The sequence below is a fragment of the Heliangelus exortis genome, chromosome 8 (assembly GCF_036169615.1).
Source record: "Heliangelus exortis chromosome 8, bHelExo1.hap1, whole genome shotgun sequence".
Lineage (NCBI taxonomy): Eukaryota > Metazoa > Chordata > Aves > Apodiformes > Trochilidae > Heliangelus > Heliangelus exortis.
Window position 1 is genome coordinate 27,464,495 of NC_092429.1, and position 23,033 is coordinate 27,487,527.

The 23,033-nt window shown below is 57.0% G+C and overlaps 4 protein-coding genes across 14 annotated transcripts; 3 read left to right on the top strand and 1 right to left on the bottom strand.

The window, feature by feature from the left end:
• Positions 1 to 617: 617 nt before the first annotated feature.
• On the top strand, positions 618 to 2,598 carry PRDX6 (peroxiredoxin 6). Its single transcript, XM_071749811.1, has 3 exons — positions 618 to 791; positions 1,366 to 1,512; positions 2,467 to 2,598. Exons 1-3 carry the CDS (start codon positions 618 to 620, stop codon positions 2,596 to 2,598), a joined length of 453 nt encoding a protein of 150 aa, XP_071605912.1.
• Positions 2,599 to 3,885: 1,287 nt separating this feature from the next.
• Positions 3,886 to 10,705, bottom strand: FAM78B (family with sequence similarity 78 member B). Of its 3 annotated transcripts, none has more exons than XM_071751267.1 (3): positions 10,038 to 10,705; positions 9,001 to 9,142; positions 3,886 to 5,139 (listed from the first exon to the last, which is right to left on the bottom strand). In XM_071751267.1, the coding sequence occupies exons 1-3, from the start codon at positions 10,586 to 10,588 to the stop codon at positions 4,768 to 4,770; spliced, it is 1,065 nt and encodes a 354-aa protein (XP_071607368.1). In that variant the 5' UTR covers positions 10,589 to 10,705; the 3' UTR covers positions 3,886 to 4,767. The 3 variants fall into 3 exon arrangements, 2 of the variants coding, with proteins under 2 accessions (XP_071607368.1, XP_071607367.1); XR_011727230.1 differs by having other exon boundaries at positions 5,052 to 5,139; positions 7,251 to 9,142; positions 10,038 to 10,703; XM_071751266.1 differs by lacking the exon at positions 3,886 to 5,139 and having other exon boundaries at positions 5,791 to 9,142; positions 10,038 to 10,703.
• A 128-nt stretch (positions 10,706 to 10,833) lies between these two features.
• Positions 10,834 to 14,659, top strand: PLPP6 (phospholipid phosphatase 6). 2 transcript variants are annotated; one of them, XM_071751268.1, is made up of 3 exons: positions 10,834 to 11,367; positions 13,498 to 13,659; positions 13,790 to 14,659. In XM_071751268.1, exons 1-3 carry the CDS (start codon positions 10,944 to 10,946, stop codon positions 14,158 to 14,160), a joined length of 957 nt encoding a protein of 318 aa, XP_071607369.1. In that variant the 5' UTR covers positions 10,834 to 10,943; the 3' UTR covers positions 14,161 to 14,659. The 2 variants fall into 2 exon arrangements, with proteins under 2 accessions (XP_071607369.1, XP_071607370.1); XM_071751269.1 differs by lacking the exon at positions 13,498 to 13,659 and having other exon boundaries at positions 10,843 to 11,367.
• A 1,991-nt stretch (positions 14,660 to 16,650) lies between these two features.
• LOC139799340 (flavin-containing monooxygenase 5-like) lies at positions 16,651 to 22,563 on the top strand. 8 transcript variants are annotated; one of them, XM_071751257.1, is made up of 10 exons: positions 16,673 to 16,822; positions 17,798 to 17,900; positions 18,054 to 18,256; positions 19,279 to 19,467; positions 19,546 to 19,708; positions 19,948 to 20,090; positions 20,450 to 20,649; positions 20,965 to 21,314; positions 21,508 to 21,580; positions 21,834 to 22,563. In XM_071751257.1, exons 3-10 carry the CDS (start codon positions 18,125 to 18,127, stop codon positions 22,177 to 22,179), a joined length of 1,596 nt encoding a protein of 531 aa, XP_071607358.1. In that variant the 5' UTR covers positions 16,673 to 16,822; positions 17,798 to 17,900; positions 18,054 to 18,124; the 3' UTR covers positions 22,180 to 22,563. The 8 variants fall into 8 exon arrangements, with proteins under 8 accessions (XP_071607357.1, XP_071607363.1, XP_071607358.1 ...); XM_071751260.1 differs by having other exon boundaries at positions 18,074 to 18,256; XM_071751256.1 differs by lacking the exon at positions 17,798 to 17,900 and having other exon boundaries at positions 16,651 to 16,822; positions 18,099 to 18,256.
• Positions 22,564 to 23,033: the final 470 nt, after the last annotated feature.

Here is a 23,033-nt window from a genome sequence, read left to right on the forward strand (position 1 = left end):
AGCCCATCAAGTTTGGACCATCACAGGGAGCAACCTCATAAATCCTGGTAACAAGGGAGAGCCTGCAGAGCTTTGGCTGGGGATGGCTTTCTATCCTGTCCCAGCAGAGGTTCAGAAAGGAGCATGCAGTGTCCCAACTTAGAATCATAGAATTGGCTGGGTTGGAAGGGACCTCAGAGATCATCAAGTCCAACCCTTGATCCACTCCCACTGCAGTTCCCAGCCCATGGCACTGAGTGCCACATCCAGGCTCTTTTGAAATATCTCCAGGGATGGAGAATCCACCCCTTCCCTGGGCAGCCCATTCCAATGTCTGAGCACCCTCTCAGTAACAACAACTCTCTCAACTTAACAACTAACCTGTAAGAACAATGCAGAGTCTGGCCTGGCACCTGTTTCTGGTTTGTCACCTGGTTTCTGGAAGCAGAGAAACTTCACAGAAGTTGAAGAGCCCCTGGCTGTGCTATCCCAGCCTTGGGGCCAAGCAAGTCACAAGCTCCTGCTGGACACATTCCCGTGTGTCCCCTCTGCAGGAGCTCCCCCCACACATGGAAAGCCTGTGTGGAGCTCTCCCTGCCTGTCCTCTGCCTCCCCTGGTGGTACTCACAACAGGGAGCATGAGCCCAATGCTTTTGTCTCTTCAGGACATCAATGCATACAATGGGGAACAGCCCACAGAGAAACTCCCCTTCCCCATCATTGCTGATGCAAACCGGGAGCTGGCTGTCAAGCTGGGAATGCTGGACCCAGATGAGCAGGACAAGCAGGGCATGCCCCTGACAGCTCGGGTGGTGAGTACCTGCCCTGGAGCACAGCTGAGCTGCACAGTGGCCTTCACAGCAGCAGGGATTGGGATTGTCTGTCCTGTGGCTGTGGGACTGGGCTTGATGATGGGCACAGCTCTCCTGGCCGGGCAGCACCTTCTTCAGGAGCTCAGTTGGCTTCCTTGGGTTAGATCCAGGGGTTGTGCTGCAGGAAGAGGCTGGCACAGTGCTGGCAGCAGCTCCATCTTGCTGTTTGGCAACAGCTCCTCCCTGTTGTGCCTGCAGAGGGGACAAAAATGCTTGATCTGCTGGACTTTCCCTCTCATCCATGCATGAGAAGGGCAGGGGTCAAGGGGAGGAAACATTTCAAGGACCAAAACAAGCTGGCACTGGGAACAGGAGCTCCCAGAGCAGCCCCTGTGTTCCTGTGCCTGGGCATCACTTGTTGCTCCAGGAGATGCCCACTGTGACATCTCCACTGTCCTGTGGCCAAGCAGGTCAAGACCCAGGACAGGGAGCAGCAAAAGGGCTGAACAGAACCAGCACCAGAGCTGGAGAAACATCTTCAGGCCACCCACTGACTCTGTCTCCCTGTGCTCAGGTGTTCATTTTTGGCCCAGACAAGAAGTTGAAGCTCTCCATCCTCTACCCAGCCACCACTGGGAGAAACTTTGATGAGATCCTGAGAGTGGTGGACTCCCTGCAGCTAACAGCATACAAGAAGGTGGCTACCCCTGTGGACTGGAAGGTGAGAAGGGCAGTAAAGTTCAGAGCCAGGCACTGAAAACAGGCTTTGAAATGTCAACCAGCCTCCCTTGTAGAGGGATCCATAGGGTGGGAAAAACTGCTGAGGTGCTGGGATATGAGTTACCTCCCAGCCCAGGGTTGTTGCAGTCTGGAGTCATCCCTGGGAACCTCCCTTCCGTGCCTGTGGTTCCTGGTGCCAGCAAATACTGGGCTTGGCCTTTTGGCTATCAGTATTTGAGCTTTGGGCCAAGGCAGGTCCTGCCCTTATTATCTGTGATAAGGAAACTCTTACCTGTGTGCCAAAATCCACTCCAGTCCAGTGGCACAGCAAGTGTGGGACAGCCCTGTCTGGGCTGGCTCGCTGCTCTCCTGCTTTTGAGCCAGGAAGGACCAGCATGGGCACAGCCCCAATTTGCCCACCCAAGTCCTATCCTCATGGATAATTACCAGTTGAAGTTGCTTAGTCATGGCCATCCCTATTTAAAACTCCCACAGCTTGTGCAGCCAAGAAAAAGCAAGAAGCAGCAGCCCAGTGCAGCTGCTGTAGCCAGCCAGGGATTCTTCAGCCCAGCAGAGCTGTTGAGCTCCCAGACCTGTGCCTGCTTCTCTGGAGCCAGAGGACACACTCCTGCTATTATGGGAGAAGTCCTCATGTGAGGCAGGACCAGAGCATTGTCCCAAACACCTCCTCCATCTGTGCAGGAAGGCTCTGTAGGTGCAACTGAATGACTCAGGGTGTCTGTGGGTGTGATTGTGCACCCAACACCAGCACCTGGGTGCTGACCACACCAGGAGCTGCACCTTCCCTTCCTGGGGCAAAGCAGAGTACGGAGACAGCCTTGCTGGGTACTCACAGGGATGAATCCACAGTGTCACCTGCCAGCAGGGATGAGGCCCCTGCATCCCAAGCCACCAGCTCCTCTGCTGGTCTCACTGTTCCCATTTGTCCCCCTAGGCTGGTGACAGCGTCATGGTTGTGCCCACCTTACCTGACGAGGAAGCCAAGAAGCTCTTTCCCAAAGGAGTCTTCACAAAGGACCTCCCCTCAGGGAAGAAGTACCTACGTTACACCCCACAGCCAGAGTGAGCAGCTCTGCCTGCCCCCCCGCCTGGCTGCACGCCCTGGGGTGTGGGGAGCAGCAGTCCCTCTGCCCACCTCCTGCCTCCTCCACCCCTCAGCACCAGCAGCAGCCTCATCCCAGCACACTGATGGAGCATCACCCTACTAAACCAATCCTCCCCTTGCCTTTCATCCCTCACACCCCCTCAAAACTAAAACCTTGGGTGTTTTCTTGCCTTGAATCAGCCCCGCAAGGAAGAGGTGAGCAGAGCAGAGGGGGCTCCTGGGCTGGCACTGTGGGATTTCTCCTGGTTGCCTTTCTGGAGGCTTGGTGAGAAGCATGGTGGCAGCAGCCAGGCCCTGAAGGGGTGTCCTGGCTTCACACATCTCCCGTGGGGCAGCCTGGGGGGCTCCAAGCTGCTGTGTGCCTTGGGGAGCAGTCATCACTAATGCATTAACACCTTGGTCTGGTCCCCTGCATAGGGGAGGAGCTGCAAGAGCCGAATCTCTCCCTTCTCACTGCTTTCTCATGATGCTTGCTGGAAGCTGATTGATGGTTTTCAGGTTTTATGGAAGAGGAAATAGAACAAATAAACTGATCTTCAGTTCTACCTGCAGCAGTCCTCCTCTGCCTCATGTCCACAGCAACCTGCACCATTTACTTATCCCCTGGGGCTGTGCAGCTGGGATGGGTGCCCCTGCTCCTGGGTTGCTGGCAACAGCACAGATTGCCTGGGTTATTGCTCTTTAAATAAGGCACCTGGGAAATGCAGGTTGTCCGAGGGCACAATCTCAGACAAAGCAGCAGGGCCCAAGGTGGGAAGGAGCAGATACCTACCCAAGAAACACACCTCATCCTGGCCTACAGTGAGCTGCAGGGTGTGGGGAGGTCCTGCCAGCATCTCAAACAAACTGCACAAACTCCTCCTATGGCCCTTATGCTCTCCTATGCCTCAGGGATCTGTCAAGAGATGAGTGATGTTTTTAATATAAAGCCAGGCTAGAAACCACCTCACCAAATTGCTCACAAGCTGTCTGCCAGCATCCCTCAGTGCCCAGCACGATCAGCAGCACTCAAAATAAGCAGCTGATAAATTGGCTGCCTCAGGGCACAAATGCACCCCACAGCAAGCAGGGTTGATGCTCATGGTAAGCAACACACTGGATCCACTGAGACGCCCTCCAGCATCCTATGGGTTCTACCACCACCTGCTTGGGATGTGGCCACTCAGTCCTTGGACAACATCCAGAGCTGCTGGCTCCTGCCACCCATCACTGTCCTTCAACCCCCTGTGCAGCCCAGACCACCCTGTTGAGGGCATCCTTCCCCAAACACAGCTGCATTTCTGTGAACTCCCCTCTTTCATTATCAAAGAGCATCTATTTTAATATATAATTGCCCCCAGGAACTAGAGTGAAATTGGCATTTTTCCCCAAATTACTTCTAAATGAACCTTCATTATGAAATCCTGCATTAGCCTCATGTGTTATTTTTACTAGAAGATAAAAGCACTTGGTCTCTGAGTTGATTCTTGCTCACCCTTCTTTACTCTGCAAGAAGTGGGAGGGGGATCTGCAGTTTCCAAGGGGAAACATATTTTTCCAGGTAATTGTTCAGCTTTATCAAGCTTGGCAGCTTCCCCTGCTCCCCAGGGCTGGGCTGTCCAAGCTCCTGGGTTTCTTGCTGTTCCCTCAGCACGTGGCCCTGGCCTTGACATGGTTTCTTAAGGGAAAAAGAGCTGTCTGCTCCCACACAGAGCTTTCCAACCAACTGCCCCATTTTCTGGAAGGACACAGCCCCACAGCAGGCATTGTGCAGAGGCTGCTCCAAGCATCCCCAGGGAATGGGCACTGCAGGGTGAGCACAGCCCCACTGGGACATCAGAGAAGCCACCTGCAAGTCATGGCAAGGGGAAATAAGTCCTGTCACCAGTCCCAGGGGCTTCAAGCTGCCAAGGGCAGTCACTGGTCCCACTGCCAGCAAGGCAGGCAACAGCCCATCAATTCCTGCCTGCTCCCAGGAGATACAAACCCAGCCAGACTCAAGGAAACACAGGGTTTGGTTCCAGTACAGCTCGAGTGGTTTTTCTTTTAATCCCAGAGAAGTGAAATGCAACATTTTTTTTTTTTTTTTTGAGTTGGTAGTAACATCCAGAGAGAAGTCCAAGCCCCCTAACTCAGTAAAGTCATTTGTATTTAAGGCACTCTGCAAAACCAACTTTCCTCTTCTCCTTCCGATTTTCCCCACGCGGCAGCAGAATACCTGGATTCGTCTTTGCTCCACGGTGACACCCACGGGTCCTGGTGACACCCACGGGTCCTGGTGACACCCACGGGTCCTGGCTCTTCACACCACCTCCAGGAACTGCCAACAGCAAATCCAGCAGGAGCCAACCAGAGAAACGCCAGGAAGCCAGGCTGATAAATATGTGGATGGGCACGGGAGGGAGCACAATGCCTGGGAATGGGGCATGGGGGGGGCTTTGAGCTTCTGTGGGAAGGGGATGGGCATGGGGTGCCCTCCCTGCAGGCACCATCGTGATTCCCCTTCCTTTCTCCTCTCTGGCTCTGGAAGAGGATGGGAACATGAGGGGCAGTGAGCATCCCTCCCCAGTGATGCTCCCCAAAATGCAGGAGGCAGGGAGGGGATGGAGGGGGGAGGGGAGGGGGCAGCTGCCCCCACTGCCCAGCAGAAATAACCCCCACACCTTCCAGCTGTCAATAAATAGCAATAAATAACTTAAACCTGAAATAAATAAATAAATAGATAGATAAATAAATAAATAAGTGACCCGAGGACAGGGAGGAAGGGACACCTCGGGGCACGGGGCAAGGGGAGCTGGGGGGTGGGCAATTCCTGTGACCTGCCCCTCCCTGAGGTAACGGGGTGCTGGTGCCAAAGTGGGGTGCAGAGTAGGTGTCCCACAGGGTGTTTGGACAACCAGGACCCCCAGGTCCAGCTGCTCATCCCTGGCCTGGGCTCTGCAGGTGGGGTTCCCACTTGGGCTGCGGGTCACGGGGACATCAGCCAAACCTGGGCACACCTTCAGGAGCTGTCACCTCCTGCCATCCCCTCTTCTGCCCCTTTTTTCTGCAGCATCACAAGCCCAGCACCCAGGCTCCATCAGTCAGTGCTACCAAGTTCAGGGAGATGCTCCCCCAGCATCTCCATCCAAGCATGAACACACACCTTTCACAACCATGCAAAATGCCTGCACATTTTTGCAAACGTTTGCAAACTTTTTTTTTTTTGCAAACGTTTTTGGTTTTGGTTTTTTTTTTTTTTTCCACAGGGAAATGCCAATGGAGACAACCCACACATCAAACCCAGTTCAGTGCATCAAATCCAGCCTTTGGAGAAGGAGTGGGCACAGAAGCCCAGCAGAAGCCTGGAAAGGTGAACTCAGGCACAGCCCTGGGGCTCAGCCAGTGCCTGGGTGCAGGATGGGACCAGCCCAGGGAGCAGAGGCACAGACTGCAGCCAGGCACTGAGCCCAGCACCAAGCACCTCCCTGGGGAGCAACCTTCCAATACCTGAAGGGGCTACAAGAAAGCTGGGGGAGGGCTTTGGACACGGGGGTGTGGGGAGAAGACAAAGGGAAATGACTTACAACATGAAGAGGGGAAATTTAGGTTGGAGCTGGATGAGCTTTAAGGTCCCTTCCAACCCAAACCATTCTGTGATCCCATGTCCTGCTCTCCCAGCTAACTGGCACCATGGAGGAGCCAGAGCAGCTCCTGGGCTGCATGGTTGGCACACAGTCCCTGAGCACACTGACAGCCCTTTCCTGCAGGTTTCAGGTGCTCACACAGCACCCTTCTCCCAGCAGGGAGCCCATCTCAGGCCCACCCCTTCATTAGGGAACCCCTTCCTCTGGCTTTTCAGCTCTGATGCTGCCAGAGACATTTCTGCCCCCCTGGATCCAAAGTGTACATCTCCCTACAAATCCAAAGGAACTCATCCCTTGCCCTCCCCCAAATATAAAGGTAAACTGTATTTCAAGTATCCAACCCCTCTCCACACAGGCATTTTGAGAAATAAACCATCAGTGACTGCAAAAGCTGCCCATCAATCCCATACCAGCACAAAACCATGGGCAGAGAGGCTCACAAGAGCGGGTCCAGCAAGCTCCCAGTCAAAGTTTTGCTCCAGAAAACTCACCAAACCAAAGCTCAGAGTTCCCTCTCCTACCACAAGGCTGCAGCCCCCAGCCATAGGCACCAAAAGCAGCAGGTTCCCATCCTGCTGCAAGGCTGAGCAGGAGAAGCAGGAGCCCCAGCACTGGCAAGTGTGCATTGAGGCATGAAAGTGCAACACTCCCCAAATAAATAAAGAATTGAATCAGCAGCAAACACAACTAAGAATAAATAGTACAGGGACTTCAAGGGGATTTTTGGTCTGAGATGCCTGGGGAGACCCCTTCACCAGCAGGGACTGGGATGCACATCCCACCCTGGAGAAGCACGAGCTGTGTGTGGGTGAAGCTTTGCAGGAGATGGGCTGCAGGGTGTGGGACAAGGATGTGCCAGGGGCACCACACCACAGGGCCCAAAGCTGGGCTGGGCATTCCCAGGGCACCAACACCACAGGAGAGGCTTTGCATGAAAGTTTAGCCCAACATGGTGACCCTCCCTAGCTTCTCCCGGGGAGATGATGGGACCTTCCCAGCAGGACTTACCCATATCTCCAGGGCAATGAATGCTCCCAGGGTGGGAATGCAGGAGGGAAAGCAGAGGAGCCAGAGGGCTGGCACTGGGGTGGAAGAGGGAACACAGAAAGCAGCAAAAGCCATAACCACCTGCCTGGAGTGCCTGGGGCATTGGCAGTGCAGCTGGGGCACAGCTCTCACCTCTGCTGCACCTCGAGGGTGAAACACTGGGAACTGCAGCCCACAGCATGACACTGTCACACAGACCAGGACACACCAGAGAAGGAAAGGAAATAATCCCATCCCTCCTTCCCAGGCAAACCCAGGCCTGCCCCACACAGCCTCTGCTCACATCCCTGCCTCTGACCCGTGGAGAGGGAAAAAAATCCCACTCCCTGCAGAGCCTGGGGAGTCACCAGAAGGCACACTGTCCCCTCCCTGCCAGCAGCCCCCAGGGGTCTCTACCCTGTTCTGCAGGTGGCTGAAGAGGATCTCCCTATGAGCCAGTATTGGGGTGGAAACCGAGCAAGCACACAGGTTCAGGCAAGGGGTTACATCTTGCAGAGGAAAAGTGAGAGTCCCAGAGCAGCTCCAGCTGGGTTTGTGTGCAAGACTGCCAGGGAGCACCTGAGCACAGCTCCTGGGTTCCCTCTTGTCTGGAAACTGGTTTTGCTTCCCTAAAAGAAGGGCCAGTGGGATTTGGGGGGTGGGGAGGAGGGGAAGGGTTGAGAAACTACAAAGATTTAGTGCACCTTTAAAATGAAAGGACATCTAACCTGCCCTTAGATCTCACTCCAAGACAGAAAAGAGCTATGGCATCTCCTACACTCACAACTACTCCAAACACACCCTGATGCATGCAAAACAACCTGCTGCCCCCCAGCTGTGGAAAATCCCTCCTGGGAAGCAGCAACAGCCAGTGCTGGCCTCTGGCTACGCTCCCAGGCAGGGCCAGGGGTCAATTATTGATCCAAAATGCATAGGTACAGACCCCACGGGGACAGCCATGCCCCAGGGGAAGGGTCACCACAGGACCCCCCATGCCTGGCAGACACGGCCCCAGCTTCTACCTCCAGCTGGATGGAAAGCAGAACTTGCCACAGGCACAGTTCAACAACACTCATGCTCCTCACATTGCCCTGCAAGGAAAGATGAGTTGTTTAGGTGAGACAGCCTCTTCCCCAGCTCCTAGAAATACTCGATTTGGCTTTCTGGGAAATCCTCCAAGCTCAGCAATCCCTATTCCAATGTCCTCACTGTGGCCAATCCTTTCAGATTCAGGAGAAGCTGCGTTTCCAAGCACAGCTAGAAAAAAAAGGCAGGAGGAGAACCCAAGAGGCCTGCTTTGGCTCAGGAACCCCACTGGTCTGCAGCACCCACATCCTCCTCACACCCTGCTCTACTTGGGAGGTATCACGACGATGGGCTGGCCTCGTTTGGGCCTCCACATGAGGACCTGGGCATCATTGGCATTGGGTTTCACTAGTGCATTGGGTGGGATGGGCTCCATCCTGCTGAGGATGCGGGGCTGCTCCTGCTGAGTCCTTCCCACCAGCCTTGCCCTCTGCCCCAGCAGCTGCATGGGATCGACCTCGATGTCCACTCTCATCCTCCACTTGATGGTCTGCAAGATGATTTTTTCCTTGGTGGTGGTGTTCATGGCCACCAGCCAGGTGGTAAAGCTCTGGTCCCTCTTAATCCTGGTCAGCAGTGGCACGTTGCTGTTGCTCACGGGGACAGCCCACGTCACGCTGGGGTAGAAGTTGTCATTCATGCTCACCGAGAACCTGGAGATCTTGTTGGTGGGCCCCACCAGGGTGACAGTTTCTGTGGTGTTTCCATACCAGGGGTAGCTCACACCATCCGAGTCGCTGATGGCTTTTACTCTCCCTTCTCTCAGGTCGGGCAGCTCCCAGCTTGACCTGGAAAACAGGAAGATAAAAGCCAGGTTAGCAGGGACACAGCAGCAACAGCACCTGGTGAGGGGCAGGGGGGGAGAGGGAGGGAGGGGGGGGGGGAGTTTGAAGACCCTCTCCCCACCTGCAGCCAGCTCTCAAGAAGAAACTCAGCCTCAGTTCCCTCATGGAGCCAGCCAGCTGAAGTCTTTGTTCTGCCAGCAAAACGCTGTTTTAATTAAGCTTCAATCAAACCAACTGGGCCCAAACTCATTGCTGAGCTGCTCTGGGGCTGCTCTCTCTCCACCACCAGCTCCTGCACTGGAGCAGCTGTCCCTGTCCCTATCCCCAGCTGAGCCCAGCATCAATAAAAGCCATAAAAGTGATTTTGATGCTTCGGCATCCACGCACCCGCGCGGAGACAAGGAAACACCCCAAGTACACCTGCCCGAGGGTGTAGGTGAAACCCCCTGCACCGTGGCTGGGGTTGGGGGGAGCCCATCCCAACCCAAACCTCAGCTGCTGGCCACACCGCAACCCCGGGAGGCCACGGCAGGGGCGAGGGTGGCAACGGCGAACCGGGAGCTTCGAGGACACTTCCCGCCGAGCCCCAGCTCCGGGATTCTGCCGCATCGGGGTACCGGGTGCCCGCGGGGACCGGAGACAGGCAGCTCCCGACCCCTCTGTCACAGCCGCCCTCCGCTCCGACAGGCTCCGGTGCCACCTGCGAGGGAGCCCGGTGCTCCCCCGGTGACCGGGAGCCAGGGGGGGGTAACACCGGGGCACATCCCGAATGCGCTGGAGGGAAGGGGGTGCAGCTCCCGGTACCGGACCGTCCAAGCCATGCCTCCTCCACCACCCCCCGATACCCCCGTGGTGTGCCGCGCCCGGTGGCGGTCCCCGTCCCTTCCCCGGTGCTCACACGCCGAGGTCGCTGTAGGTGTTGTAGAATTCCATGTGGTTGCAGGCCTGGATCCATCCCACCACCCAGGTGTGCCGCCGGGCGATGGGCGGCATGAGGACGCGGGCCGAGGCGCGGAAGTACGGCGTGCGGTACCGCAGCACCACCGGCGAGCTCTCCTCGATGGCGGTGGCCGCCGGTTCGATGGTGGCCGAGACGTCGGACACCACGATCTGCTCCCGGCGCACCCGCGCCTTGCAGGCCACGCTCTGCAGGCACCCCATCGCCACCGAACCGCCCTCACCCGCCGCCGCCGAACCGCGGGGCCGGGTGGGGGGCAGCCCGGCCCCCCGCCGCTTCCCTCTCCCGACCGCCGCTGCCGCCGCACATCGCCGCCCGCGCACCGGCGCCCGCACCGGCGGGGCGAAGGCGCCGCCGCCGTGGCACTTATGGCCCTCGCCGGCTGCCGTACACCGGGCGGGCGGGGCCGTACCTTGGGTCCCCGCCCCGGGAGGCAACGGACGGACCTCCGCGCCGCCAGGGGGCGCCGCAAAGAGGCGTCCGGTCTCCATGGCAACCCGGTGCGTCACGGCGGGGAGGTGGAAGAGGAAGCGGGGCAGCCCCGGGGAACGGGGAACCGGGGAACGAGGGGACCGAGGAGCGGAGGTGGCCTTGGTGGGGGGGTCCTGGGGTCACATCGGGAGCGAAGGGAGGGGACCGGGACCGGGGCGGTACGGTGGCGGGAGGCGGAGGTGTGTGTGGGGGGGCAGGCCGGGGGCTGGCGGGACGCGGAGAGGGTTGCGCTGAGGTGGGGGGAAGATACGGGTGAGGTGCGGGCTCCTGCGAGGCTCTCCCGCCTCCCGGTGCCGGAGCAGGCCTGGCAGCCGGTGACCGGTCCCCACCTCCCCCAGGCCACATCGTCTCGCCATGCCGAGCCCCCGGAGCAGCCGTGAGCGACGGTCCGGTAGCAGCGGCAGCCTGAGCAGCAGCAACCGGCTGGAGTTCCTGTCCCTGGTGAGCCAGCGCAGCCCCGGTGCCCCGGACAGCCCGGCACGGCGCAAGGAATCGGGCAGCGGCTCCGCAGCATCCCCGCTGCCCGAGGAGGACTGCATGAAGCTGAACCCTTCCTTCCTGGGCATCGCCCTCAGCTCCCTGCTCGCCATCGACCTTTGGACCTCCAAGCGCCTTGGGGTCTGTGCCGGGGAGGGTTCGGCGTGGGGCAGCGCCCGGCCCCTGATGAAAGTGATCGAGGTGTCGGGACACGGCATCCCCTGGCTGCTTGGAACCTTCTATGGGCTCTGCCAGAGCCAGAGCTCGGCAGCCAGGGAGGTGCTGCTCAACCTGCTCTTCGGTGAGGTGGGGGGCAAAGGGGGGAGGACAGAGCCTGGAGGGTGAGGCAGGGCTGAGTAAAGAGCCTGGAGGGAACTGGTTGAGGAATGCAGGCTCACCCTCATCCTCACCCTCATCCTCATCCTCACCCTCATCCTCATCCTCACGCTCACCCTCATCCTCATCCTCACCCTCACCCTCACCCTCATCCTCACGCTCACCTTCAATCTCATCCTCACCCTCATCCTCATCCTCACCCTCACCCTCATCCTCATCCTCATCTTCATCCAGGGTGCCTGGTACCACAGCAAGGAACGCCACAGGAGTGGTGGCATGGGTGCTGCTTGTCTGTCACAGCTCCAACCACACTGTCAAACTCCTGAGGGTTAAACTGCTCCTGCAGCTGCACAAATCTTTAGTCCTTCAGCTTGTCACAAGAGGACATTCCAGGTGCAGCTGCCTGGTCTTGAGATGCCACCCTGTTCCTCCTGCACCATCCTGAAAAGCTGCTCTGGCACATGGGGATCTGCATCCTTTGGCTCCCTGCAGGCATCACTGCCTGGTTTGATCTGTACCAGCTAGTGAGGAAACCTGATTTAAAGCCTGCATTTTAATGTTATTTGATGCAATATTTCAGCTCTAATGTTCTGTCCTCCCTGGCATACTTGGAGTCTTCATTTTTGCTCACTATAGTAGCTCCAGGACAACAGACCTCCTCAGGTTCCTATTATTAAGTTGCAAATAATTGGTATCTTGCCCATCACTGGAATTCAAACAGGTGCTTTTGTGCATCTTTTTCAATGTGGTTAAATTACAATCCCACTGCAGGCTTGGGGAGGTGACCTGGAGGCCTTCAGCCTCACCTCTGGTCCAGGACAGTCTGTCCCAGCACCAGGGCCATGGTCACCCCTCAGCTCTCAGCCAGAGCCAACCACCTTTCTGGGGCTCTGTCCCAGGGCTGCAACAGCCACATGAGAAATGAGTGTTCTCTAATGTCCAGATTGAATCTCCCAAACAATATGTACAGAGAAAAAACAATTGAACTAGGTTTACATGTGAAAAAAAAACCAAAAAACTCTTAAATGATTAACCAAAGGCAAAGAACTGAAGAACTGAAGTGACTGATAGATTTGGTGTCCAGAAACAAACCTTGGGACAAACAGAAGTCAATCTATTACAAGAAAGACCCGTGGAGTGTGTCCAGAAAAGGGCCACGAGGATGATCAGAAGGCTGGAGCACCACTCCTGTGAGGACACTGAGAGAGCTGGGGTTATTCAGTCTGGAGAGGAGAAGGCTCTGAGGAGACCTTATTGTGACCTCCCAGTATATGAAGGGGGCTACAGGAAAGCTGGGGAGGGACTTTTTTTAGGATGTCAGGGGAATGGGACATGGGGAAATTGATTCAAACTAGAGGATGGTAGATTAGGTGTTAGGAAAAAGTTTTTCCCCATAAGGGTGGTGGAGACTGGCAAAGGTTGCCCAGAGAGGTGGTGGAAGCCTCTTCCATCCCTGGAAGTTTTTAAGGACAGGCTGGATGGGGCTTGGAGCAACCTGATCTGGTGGGAGGTGTCCCTGCCCATGGCAGGGGGGGTGGAACTGGATGGGCTTAAAGGTCCCTTCCAACCCTGACAATTCTGTTATTCCATAAATCTCTCACAAGGCTTCCTGGGAAGAAGTAGCCCTATCTGTGAGCACTGGGAGCACCTCTATCCTCTGTGAGAAGCTCCTCTTGCAAAAATACCACTGAACACTTCTCACTGGGGCTTCACCTCAGGCTGCTACTACAAGAACTCTCTTTAGCTCTCTGGGGCCAAGCCACCATTATTTAACCCATCCTTTAGTCTGCTTCTGCAAACCATAGCTCCCTGGCATTAGTCCCCCAGACCAGCAGAGCCACGGCACTGCAGAGTCCCTCACCCAAGGCTGTGTTTGCAGTGGGTTGATCATTCACCTTGGTCTGTTCAACCCTGGTGTCAGGACGGTGGCCCAGAAACACTGAGTCAGCAGGGGCTGTCAGTAAGGGAGTCACGGGGGGTTATTAACCCCTCTGTTACCTTCAAACGAGGGGTCAGCTCGAGCCCTGAGCCACAGCAAGGGGAGGGTTGGAAGGGCTGGAAGGGAGAAAAGGCCTTGGGTGCAAGCAGGGCCAAGCTCTGCTGCTGGCAGCCTCAGGCTGGGGGTCTGGCACTGCACCAGGGCTGCGTGCAGCAGGAGCAGGGATTGAAGATGTGCTCCTGCTGGAACAGGCCATGGATGAATGCCAACCTACGTGTTGTAGCCATGGGAAACGCCGCCTTCTCTCAGCAAGCTTTGGTAGCCAAGTGCTTTCCTCTTCAGCTGATGGCTCTGTTTCGATTCTTGCCTTATTTTCCCTGGAAGGGGAATAAAGCCGCGGAAGCTGCAAGGCAGGAAACCTTTCTCACTCTCTCTTGCTCTCTCCTAGCTCTGCTGCTGGACCTCGTGCTGGTGGCCGTGGTGAAAGGGCTCGTCAGGCGGCCACGACCCCCCCACAACCAGATGGACATGTTTGCCACCATCTCCGTGGACAAATACTCCTTCCCCTCGGGCCACGCCACCAGAGCCGCCCTCGTCTGCCGCTTCGTCCTGCACCACCTGGTGCTTGCAGCCCCTCTGAGGGTCCTGGTGGTGCTCTGGGCTCTCCTCGTCGGGGTGTCCCGGGTGATGTTGGGCAGGCACAACGTGACGGATGTGCTCTCTGGTTTGCTCCTGGGTTACCTGCTCTACAGCGTGGTGGAGCACTGCTGGCTCTCCCCGCTCAGCACCCCGGCACTCTTTGCACTCTGGAGCCACTGATGGATGGGGCTCTTCCCAAAGGAGGAGGAGGAGGAGGAAGCACGCACAGGAAGGGGATTCTGGGACTTGAACTCATACCCTAGCCCCCATCTAGGTCCAGCTGAGGTTTCTCACGAGCAGTGCTGAAGGTTCCCAAGCATGCAATTAGAAGTTTGGTGCTGTCCTGGCAGGGTGTGCGCTGCCCCAGAAGCTGCACTGACTGTTCTCCCATGAAAAACCAGTCCCTGCAGAGCCCAGGGCTAGTTCAGCACATTCATCCAGCAGTTGACTGCTGATACTGTGAAGCCCCACGCCCTTGATGTGTCAGTCCATGGTGTATGTGGTAGCTGTGGCTTCCCAGAGATCTCTCTGCAATCGTCTGTGTCTCTGTATGCTGTAAATACACCAATCATGCTGCTGTCCCAAATGTGCCCTGCATGGCCTGTTCCATAGTGTCTGCCTCGGGGGGACTCAGTGGGTCTGTCCTCAGGTTCATAAAGAGCTCTGCCTTCCTAAGAAATGTGTCTCTTCCCTCTTGCTCTCCGTTTCAGTACTGCACAGATCTTAAGCAATGAGGACACGGGCACCTGGTTCCCACTGCCATGGGGAAAAGATGGTGTGACCCAGGATTTGGTCCACCTCGAAGAAAAGGAGGAAATGGGGGAAGCAGCAACCTGTTCCTGAAGTCCTTACCCAGAGCTTCACAGCTGCTGCTTCCCTCTGTAGCACTTGTGCTGGTGAAGGGATCCAGCACAGATCCTATGAGGAGAGGCTGAGGGAGCTGGGGGTGTTGAGGCTGGAAAAGAGGAGGCTCAGGGGAGACCTCATCACTCTCTCCAACTCCCTGAAAGGAGGTTGGAGCCAGGGGGGAGTCGGGCTCTGCTCCCAGGCAGAGATCAGTCAGACAAGAGGGCACAAGAGGTCTCAAGTTGTGCCAGGGGAGGTTTAGGTTGGACATTAGAAAGAATTTCTTTCTGGAGAGGGTGATCAGGCATTGGAATGGGCTGCCCAGGGAAGGGGTGGATTCTCCATCCCTGGAGATATTTCAAAAGAGCCTGGATGTGGCACTCAGTGCCATGGGCTGGGAACTGCAGTGGGAGTGGATCAAGGGTTGGACTTGATGCTCTCAGAGCTCCTTTACAACCCAAGTGATTCTGTGATTCTGTAGGATTTTCAGCCTCCCAGCAGGTACAGTGCATTCACAGCAAGTCAGCATTTACCATCCCTGCTGATGCCACACCACAGAACAAGCCTTTTCCTCACAGCCCAGCAGCACAACCTTGCCCAGGCTGCTGAGCAGCCTTACCTGCACCTACAGCTCTCCCAACAACCACCACCAGAGCTCTCCTACCCTGACACCATTGCTCCTCACAGACCATTTTTCACAGAGGACCATGGAGAGCCTCTGTAATAAACCGGGGCTGAAACCAAGCCAGAAAAGCACAAGATCCACACCGAAAGAGACCACAGCCACGTAGGGAGCAAGGGTTCTGGACTGATCTTAAATAGTGCCCCTATTTAGGGAGCACTATGTGGGTGGGGGTGATTTGGCTCTCCCCATGGCTGTTAAGGTCCTGTAAGTGCACTCAGGCCCTGGAAAGCAGGGATTAAATCCTACTAAAACCAAGCAGTGTCTAAGTGTGCTGTTCCTCTGGGTGAAGAGAGCAGGAGCAGCCTGAGGGCCACATCTCTGTCACCCACCCTCAGTTACACAGAAGCTGAAATGGAAGAGCTTGGCATGACAAGGTTCCCCCAGAGCTGAGCCCTCACCCATCAGCTAGTGAAGCTGCCAGCTGGGGGGTTGCATTCCAAAGACCAAAGAAAAAAACCCTGGGGCTGCACTGCATGCTTGGTATCTGGCTGGGCCAGTCCAGTGTGTGCACTGCAGCACCCTGCCAGCCCTCCAGCCTCAAGCTCTGCAGTGTCTGGGGATCCTGGGCAGACAGCACACTCCAGAGTGCTCAGGGTTTGGGTTGATCAGGGCTTGTTGAGCTGCACCAAAACATCACAGCTCTGCTGTTTCCCCAAAGTGGGTTGTTTTTTGCTCAAGTGGTTCATCTTACAGCTGTTGGAGTCTTCTTAGCCAGGCCATGGAGGAGTAAGTACAGCAGCAACTCTGTCCATCTGTGACTTGTTCCCACATGACTTTTGCCAAAAGCTGCTCCCAGCTCACTTGCAGGACCCTCCATGAGCTGTTTGGTGGCACCAGCCATGCCACTGGGTCACAGGCTGCCCTGCCACCCTCTCACCTCTGCTCTGCTTCCCTCCACCTCTGCCAGCTGAGAACTTTGGTCTCCCCACATGCTTGTCCTGCGTGTGCTGCCCACCACACCATGCATCCCGGGTGCTTTTGCCAGGCCTGTGGAACCACGGCTCACTGTTGCTGTCAGCAACCAAGTCTTGACTGAAAATGCCCTGGCTTGACCCTGGTGCAGTCCTGTGGTCTCCCATGCCTGTCAACATGGTTCAGAGGGGAAAGTCCAAGGCTGTGCTGCCTCTTTTAGTCACCAAGGGATACGGGCAAATTCAAAGGCGACCTGCACAGGGGTTGGGTTGAGAGCTGGTAGAAGTCCTCTGTACCTGTCACCTTTAGGCAGTCCCTGCAGAGCTTTCAAGAGAGCCAGAAGCCCAGCTGAGAGCAGAGCAAAGAGCCAGTGCTGCCTCTTTGCTGTTTCCTTGCTTGGTAAGAGACACTTTCGATGCTTTTTGACAGCAGGCATGGAGTGTGGGTTGGCAGCTTGGCACCCAAGTCCCACGCAGAGATTGGCCCCTGCCAACAGCAAGCAATAGAAAGAGCTTTATTATACTCACTGCAAACATCCTATGAGTTTTAGAAGGTGGAACAAAGCTCCCAGGACACGGGAGAGCCAATTTCCCCTGCAGACCCCAGGGTTTGTCTGGCTGCAGGTGTGCTGGGAGTCAGCATCTTGCTCCTGAGCCACCGGATCTGTGCCTCCTGCTGAGGGGAGAGCCTTTTCCTTTTCGGTCCCACAACCCTGGCACCCGTGACACCCCAGCAGGGTATGACCCAGGAACAAGGGTCCCACTGGCCGGGGTCACTGAAGGCCCAGGAGTGAGCTGTGGCTGTGAGGACACAGTGCCACCATGCCCAGTCCGGGTGCACAGGGGACACCGGTGATGTGATGCCGGGTGCCACCGGAGCATCCCGAGCCGCGTGTGTCCCCGCGTACCACCATACACAGGGTTGGGCTGATCCCGGGAATGCCAGAGGTAAAAGTTGAGGGCAGCGTTTGTTCACCCGCCGTGCACACCACGGGGACCGGTCACATCTCTGCCTTTCCCGCAACCCCGTGTCCCCACAGTGTCCCCACAGAAAGCTTCCCGGCAAGGCACCGGGGAGGGCTCCTTGCCCGGCCATCCCGGAAAGACTGAGCCGGATGACTGCCCCTCCCGGCGCGGGGAGGAGTGACGGAGGGGACGGCCCCGCTGGCTACTTCCAAGTTCCATCATGACAGGCGTCAGGGTTTAGGGAAATCCGGCACAGACCCTTGCACGGCTCCCACAGCTGCAGGTTGAGGTCTCCCGGGTGCCGTGGTGGAAAGTGCCCCGCGGGGGAGGGACAGGGCGAAGGGCAGGCGGAGGGAGCATCGCCCACCGGGGAGAGGGGGAGGGAGGGAGTCATCGGTACCTGCGGCAGGGCTGGGTACTCTGGAACGTCTCCTTCGGCACAATTTGGCGTGAGCTGGAAGATTTTGAAGCTCGCTGGCACTCGGAAGCATTTCTCCCCGTGGCATCCAGAGGTAACAGCGCGGTGGTGCAAAACCCTCGAGCTGGCCAGGTCCCTGGCCCGGGGGGTGAACAGCAGTTGTCTCACAGCCCCAGAGAAAAATTATCGGGTGACCTCCTCTCCGTTTGGGACCTCTTTGGTGTACAGGGGCAACGTTTCTAACCAGCTTCATTCCTCGTCCTTCAGCCTTACTCTTTGGGACTGTCCTCAGGCAGAGACTCGGTGGTGGAGGGCAGGATGGTGAAGAGGGTGGCGATCGTCGGAGGGGGCCCCAGCGGGCTCTGTGCCATCAAAGCCTGTCTGCAGGAGGGGCTGGAGCCCGTCTGCTTCGAGAGGACCAGAGACATCGGAGGGCTCTGGAGGTTTGAGGTAAACCCCGCTGGCCACATGTCTGCTCTGCTCTTGTGAGACCCCCCCTGGAGTTCTGTGTCCAGTTCTGGAGTCCCCAACATCAGAAGGACACAGAGCTCCTGGAAGGTGTCCAGAGCAGAGCCACTGAAATGCTCAGAGGGCTGAGCACCTCCCTGGGAAGCCAGGCTGAGGGATTGGGGTTGTTCAGCCTGGAGAAGAGGAGGCTCCCAGGTGAGCTCAGAGCAACCTTCCAATATCTGAAGGGGCTACAAGAAAGCTGGGGGAGGGCTTTGGACACGGGGGGGTAGGGAGAGGACAAGGGGAAATTGTTGTGGAATGTTAGAGAGGTTTGGAGAATGTTGGAGAATATTCCCGAATATTCTCGAAGAGGTAGGAGGTACGACCCCTTTGCTATGCCCAACCCCATGTTTGGGAGGCCAATTAGATCGGCCCATACTCTGGTGCTACCTGCACCAGGGATTCGCTGTGCTACAGGTAAACACACTGGGTGTCCAATAAAAAGTTATGTTGGTGGCAGGGGTGTGGTCACGGAAGCGCTATATAAGCGAAAGTTGCTGTGCAATAAACCAGAAGTTCGTTTATCAACCATATTGGTTGCACCCATTTTCTTTGCCGCTCCCGCAGGAAATGGTTTAAAACTTTAAGAGGGGAGATTTAGGTTAGAGATTAGGAAGAAATTATTTCCTGTGAGAGTGATGAGACACTGGCACAGATTGCCCAAGGAACTTGTGGCTGCCCCATCCCTGGCAGTGTCCAAATCCAGGTTGGATGGGGCCTTGAGCAACCTGGTGGAAGATGTCCCTAGCCATGCAGGGTAGGGTGATGAGATGAGCTTTAAGGTCCCTTCCAACCCAAACCATGCTACAATGCTATGTCCTGCTGAGGGTCAGGATCAGTGGTGACTGCTGGGCTGGCAGGCAGCTGGCCACGGCAGGGTCCTGGGGTAAGGCTGAGGGCAGGGGGCTCCACACAAAGGGCCATCCCCCCCATCACTGCCCCCGGGTACCCCACTCCCACAGGAGCACCCCGAGGAGGGCCGTGCCAGCATCTACCGCTCCGTCATCATCAACACCTCCAAGGAGATGATGTGCTACAGCGACTTCCCCATCCCTGAGGACTTCCCCAACTACATGCACAACTCCAAGATCATGGAATACTTCTACATGTACGCCCGGCACTTCGATCTGCTCCGACACATCCGTTTCAGGGTGAGAGCCGGGGGCTCCGGGGGGGTTGGTGGGGCTGGGAGGTGCCCGGTGCCTGACTCCTGCTCTTCCCACTCCCAGACCAGCGTGTGCCACATCTCCAAGTGCCCCAACTTTGCCACCACGGGGCAGTGGGAGGTGGTGACAGAGAGTGAAGGGAAGAAGGAGACGTCTGTCTTTGATGCTGTGCTGGTGTGCACCGGGCACCACACGGATGCACATCTCCCCTTGAGCTCCTTCCCAGGTACCACCCTGCACTCTAGCATGAGGAGAGACTCCTGAAAGCTCAGCCATGACAGTCCCTGTTCTCCCTGCTGCTCTTCCTACTGGCCCCAGCACTTCCCTGCCTTGCTTTGATTCTGGGAGCACTCCCATGCCCCCCGGGAGGGGGTGTGGCAGGGCCAGACAACATCACCAGTTTTTGGGGAGGTGAACTTCCAGCCCAGCCCTAGGAAGCTAAGCAACCCTCCTCCCTGCCCACAGGGATTGAGAAGTTCAAAGGCAACTACCTCCACAGCCGAGACTACAAGGACTCTCATGATTTCACAGACAAGAGGGTCGTTGTCATTGGAATTGGGAATTCAGGCTCGGATCTGGCTGTGGAAATCAGCCACACAGCCAAGCAGGTGAGCAGCAGGAGCAGGGTACTCGTGAGCAGGACAGATCCCAGTGGAACAATGCCAGCTCCACGAGGATACCAGGGTGAAGATGCTGGCACAGCTGCTGCTCTGTCCCAGCACAGGCTGTGGTGGCAGTCCAGACTTGATCCTGTATGGATACCCTGATTCCTATCCCCCACTCTGGGGCAGCCCTGTGGCTCTTCCCTACCTCTCCCTGCTAGGCACCAACTTCCATCTCTCTCTGCCCTTTTGGCCTTCACCCAACACTCGGGCAGCATGGAGAGGAGCAATCCCAGGGCAGGATGTGCTCCTCCCAGGGCAGCTCCCCAGGACCTTCAGGGTGCAACACTTACCTCTTTGCCTAGGTCTTTCTCAGCACCCGCCGTGGTGCGTGGGTCTTTAACCGTGTCGGGGACCAGGGCTACCCCACAGACACCGTCATCACCACCCGCATGAAGATATTCCTGAAGTACCTGTTGAGCTCATCCATGGTGAACAGATTAGTGGAGAAGCAGCTGAACGCCAGGTTTGACCACGCACTCTACGGCCTGAAGCCAAAGCACAGGTGCCTCCCAACATTCCCCCTGCCTGGGAGGGACCATCTTCCTCCCCCCTTGTCCAGCCTTGCTCAGCCTTCTTCATGCTCTCTGTGCCTGAGCTGGGAGCAACTCACTACCTATTCCAGGGACCCTTGGTGGCACTCGTGCAATGGCATCTGCCAACAAGTGTCCCTGGAGGACAAGCCCTCCAGTGATGAGCATCCCTGGGGCTGAGCATCCCCAGGGAATGAGCATCCTCAGAAGAGGAAGCAATGGCTGGAGCAGGACACAGAGCAGAGACACCCCAACCCAGCACCCTGATGACTCTTTCTGAATTCCAGGATCTTAGACCAGCACCCCACTATCAACGATGACCTTCCCAACTGCATCATCTCGGGCAGGGTGCAGGTGAAGCCAAACATCAAGGAGTTCACTGAGACATCTGCCATTTTCGAGGATGGCACCAGGGAGGACATCGACGCCGTGGTCTTTGCCACGGGATACAGCTTCTCCTTCCCCTTCCTCGAGAGCTATGTGAAAGTGGTGGACAACCAGATCTCCCTCTACAAGCTGATGTTCCTCCCTGAACTGGAGAAACCAACACTGGCTTTTATAGGTCTCATCCAGCCCCTGGGTGCCATCATGCCCATCTCTGAGCTCCAGAGTCGCTGGGCCACCCGTGTCTTCAAGGGTAAGTGAGGCAAACCTCCCCTGTGGCTGCAGCCTGGCCCTGCATCCCTGGAGATGGAGCCAGTGCCTTGGGTGCCAGACTGACAGCCTTCGGGGTGAGGACAGGGGCACAACACCCAGGCAAGGGCAGCACCAGAGTGGCCATGGTTGCCAGCAGGGTGCAGCACCCTCACGCTGTGGCTCATCCTCCCTAGGGCTGAACCAGCTCCCTTCACGGCACGACATGGAGGCTGACATCAAGCAGAAGAAGGAAGAGATGGAAAAGCGGTAAGACTGCCCTGGGAAAAGGGAGGGAACTCTTTAGGGCATGGCTGCTCATGGTCTCCCAGGGGTTGGATCTTACCCAGTGGCTACCCAGGCTTTTTTGGCCGTGCCAGCAGAGGGCAGGGATGTGCTCAGCTGCAACACCCCCACCCCGCTGATCCCTCCCCGTGCTGGTCCCTCCAATATCACCACTTTTCCAGTGCACAGGGTGCCTGCGGCTCTGCTGCCAGCACCCCCCTGCCTTCCCTGCCCGCAGGTACGTGAAGAGCCAGAGGCACACCATCCAGGTGGATTACATCCCCTACATGGACGAGCTCGCCTGCCAGGTGGGGGTCAAGCCCAACGTGCTGACCCTCTTCCTCACTGACCCCAAACTGGCACTGGAGGTGGTCTTTGGTCCCTGCACACCCTACCAGTACCGCCTGCGGGGTCCGGGTGCCTGGGAGGGTGCAAGGGAAGCCATCCTGACCCAGCGGCACCGCATCATCAAACCCCTGCAGACACGGCATGTGGAGGAGCAAGCAGCAGCTTCTGCTATGCCCTTTGTTTTCAAGCTGGTCGGGGCCGTGGCCCTCCTCGCCGTGATATTTGCTTACTTGTAGGTGCCCTGGCTTTGTGGTGTGCCGGGGGGCTGAGCAGCCACCCCTTGCCCTGTTGGCAACCTGAGCATCCCAGTGCTGGCAGGAGCCCCCCTCCTCCCTGGAACAGTTCTGTCGTGGCTACGCTGTGAGTTTGGGGTGTGCAGAGCTTCCCCAGCTGCCGAAATAATGCCTGCTTGCACCTCCTCCCGTGGGGCTGCTGCCAGGGAAGGACAAGGAACACTGCTCATCTGCAGTCCCCCTCGGCAGCACTTTTGATCCAGCAGGGAAACATCAGCTTTCCAGTTGCTATCACCTGTCTGAGCCGCCACTGGCACACTCACACAGAAGCTAAGTAGCAGCACAGGCACAGCAGACTTCTTAACTGGATAAAACCGTGTTTAAACAGAGCCACGTGTCCGTCCCATCACTTTTGCCATTGTGTCCCCCCAGGTGGACACACAAAGCTTTGAGGTCAGCTGGCTGGGCAGCTCCAGGGCAGTGTGGGCTGCAGACACACACAAACACACACACACACACAGTGAAAACAGCCTCGCCCAGGGTGTGCACCACCACAGCAGGTCACACCTGCTGTGACCCTCATCACCTGCATGCAACCCTTCCAGGGAATGGCTAGGTGGGTTGGGGACCTGGAGCTGGCTCCATGCCACCACATGCCAGATCTGGGACAACTGCTGGCAACCGGTGCCCTGAGCTTTCCTCCCGGTTTTGTTTTCCATGCCTCAGCCTGCTAAGATTTGGAGTGTGGCCGATCTTGTTCCCCGAGCCCAAGAAGTCCTGGGGGCAAGTCGGTGTCATCAGAAGCTTACAGAAGCTAATGAGCCCCTTGCGAAGGGTGGGCGGGGGCAGGGGGTGTG

Excerpts from the sequence above, each read along its gene's own strand:
- PRDX6 (XM_071749811.1), top strand. The coding sequence starts at position 618 with ATGAGCCCAATGCTTTTGTCTCTTCAGGACATCAATGCATACAATGGG. Across the intron at positions 792-1,365 it reads TGCCCCTGACAGCTCGGGTG|GTGTTCATTTTTGGCCCAGA; the intron begins GTGAGTACCTGC and ends CCCTGTGCTCAG. Across the intron at positions 1,513-2,466 it reads CTACCCCTGTGGACTGGAAG|GCTGGTGACAGCGTCATGGT; the intron begins GTGAGAAGGGCA and ends TTGTCCCCCTAG.
- FAM78B (XM_071751266.1), bottom strand. The coding sequence starts at position 10,588 with ATGGAGACCGGACGCCTCTTTGCGGCGCCCCCTGGCGGCGCGGAGGTC. Across the intron at positions 9,143-10,037 it reads ACCTACAGCGACCTCGGCGT|GTCAAGCTGGGAGCTGCCCG; the intron begins GTGAGCACCGGG and ends CCTGTTTTCCAG.
- PLPP6 (XM_071751268.1), top strand. The coding sequence starts at position 10,944 with ATGCCGAGCCCCCGGAGCAGCCGTGAGCGACGGTCCGGTAGCAGCGGC. Across the intron at positions 11,368-13,497 it reads GCTGCTCAACCTGCTCTTCG|CTCTGCTGCTGGCAGCCTCA; the intron begins GTGAGGTGGGGG and ends AGCAGGGCCAAG. Across the intron at positions 13,660-13,789 it reads CCTTCTCTCAGCAAGCTTTG|CTCTGCTGCTGGACCTCGTG; the intron begins GTAGCCAAGTGC and ends GCTCTCTCCTAG.
- LOC139799340 (XM_071751256.1), top strand. The coding sequence starts at position 18,125 with ATGGTGAAGAGGGTGGCGATCGTCGGAGGGGGCCCCAGCGGGCTCTGT. Across the intron at positions 20,091-20,449 it reads TCAGCCACACAGCCAAGCAG|GTCTTTCTCAGCACCCGCCG; the intron begins GTGAGCAGCAGG and ends CTCTTTGCCTAG. Across the intron at positions 21,581-21,833 it reads AAGGAAGAGATGGAAAAGCG|GTACGTGAAGAGCCAGAGGC; the intron begins GTAAGACTGCCC and ends CCCTGCCCGCAG.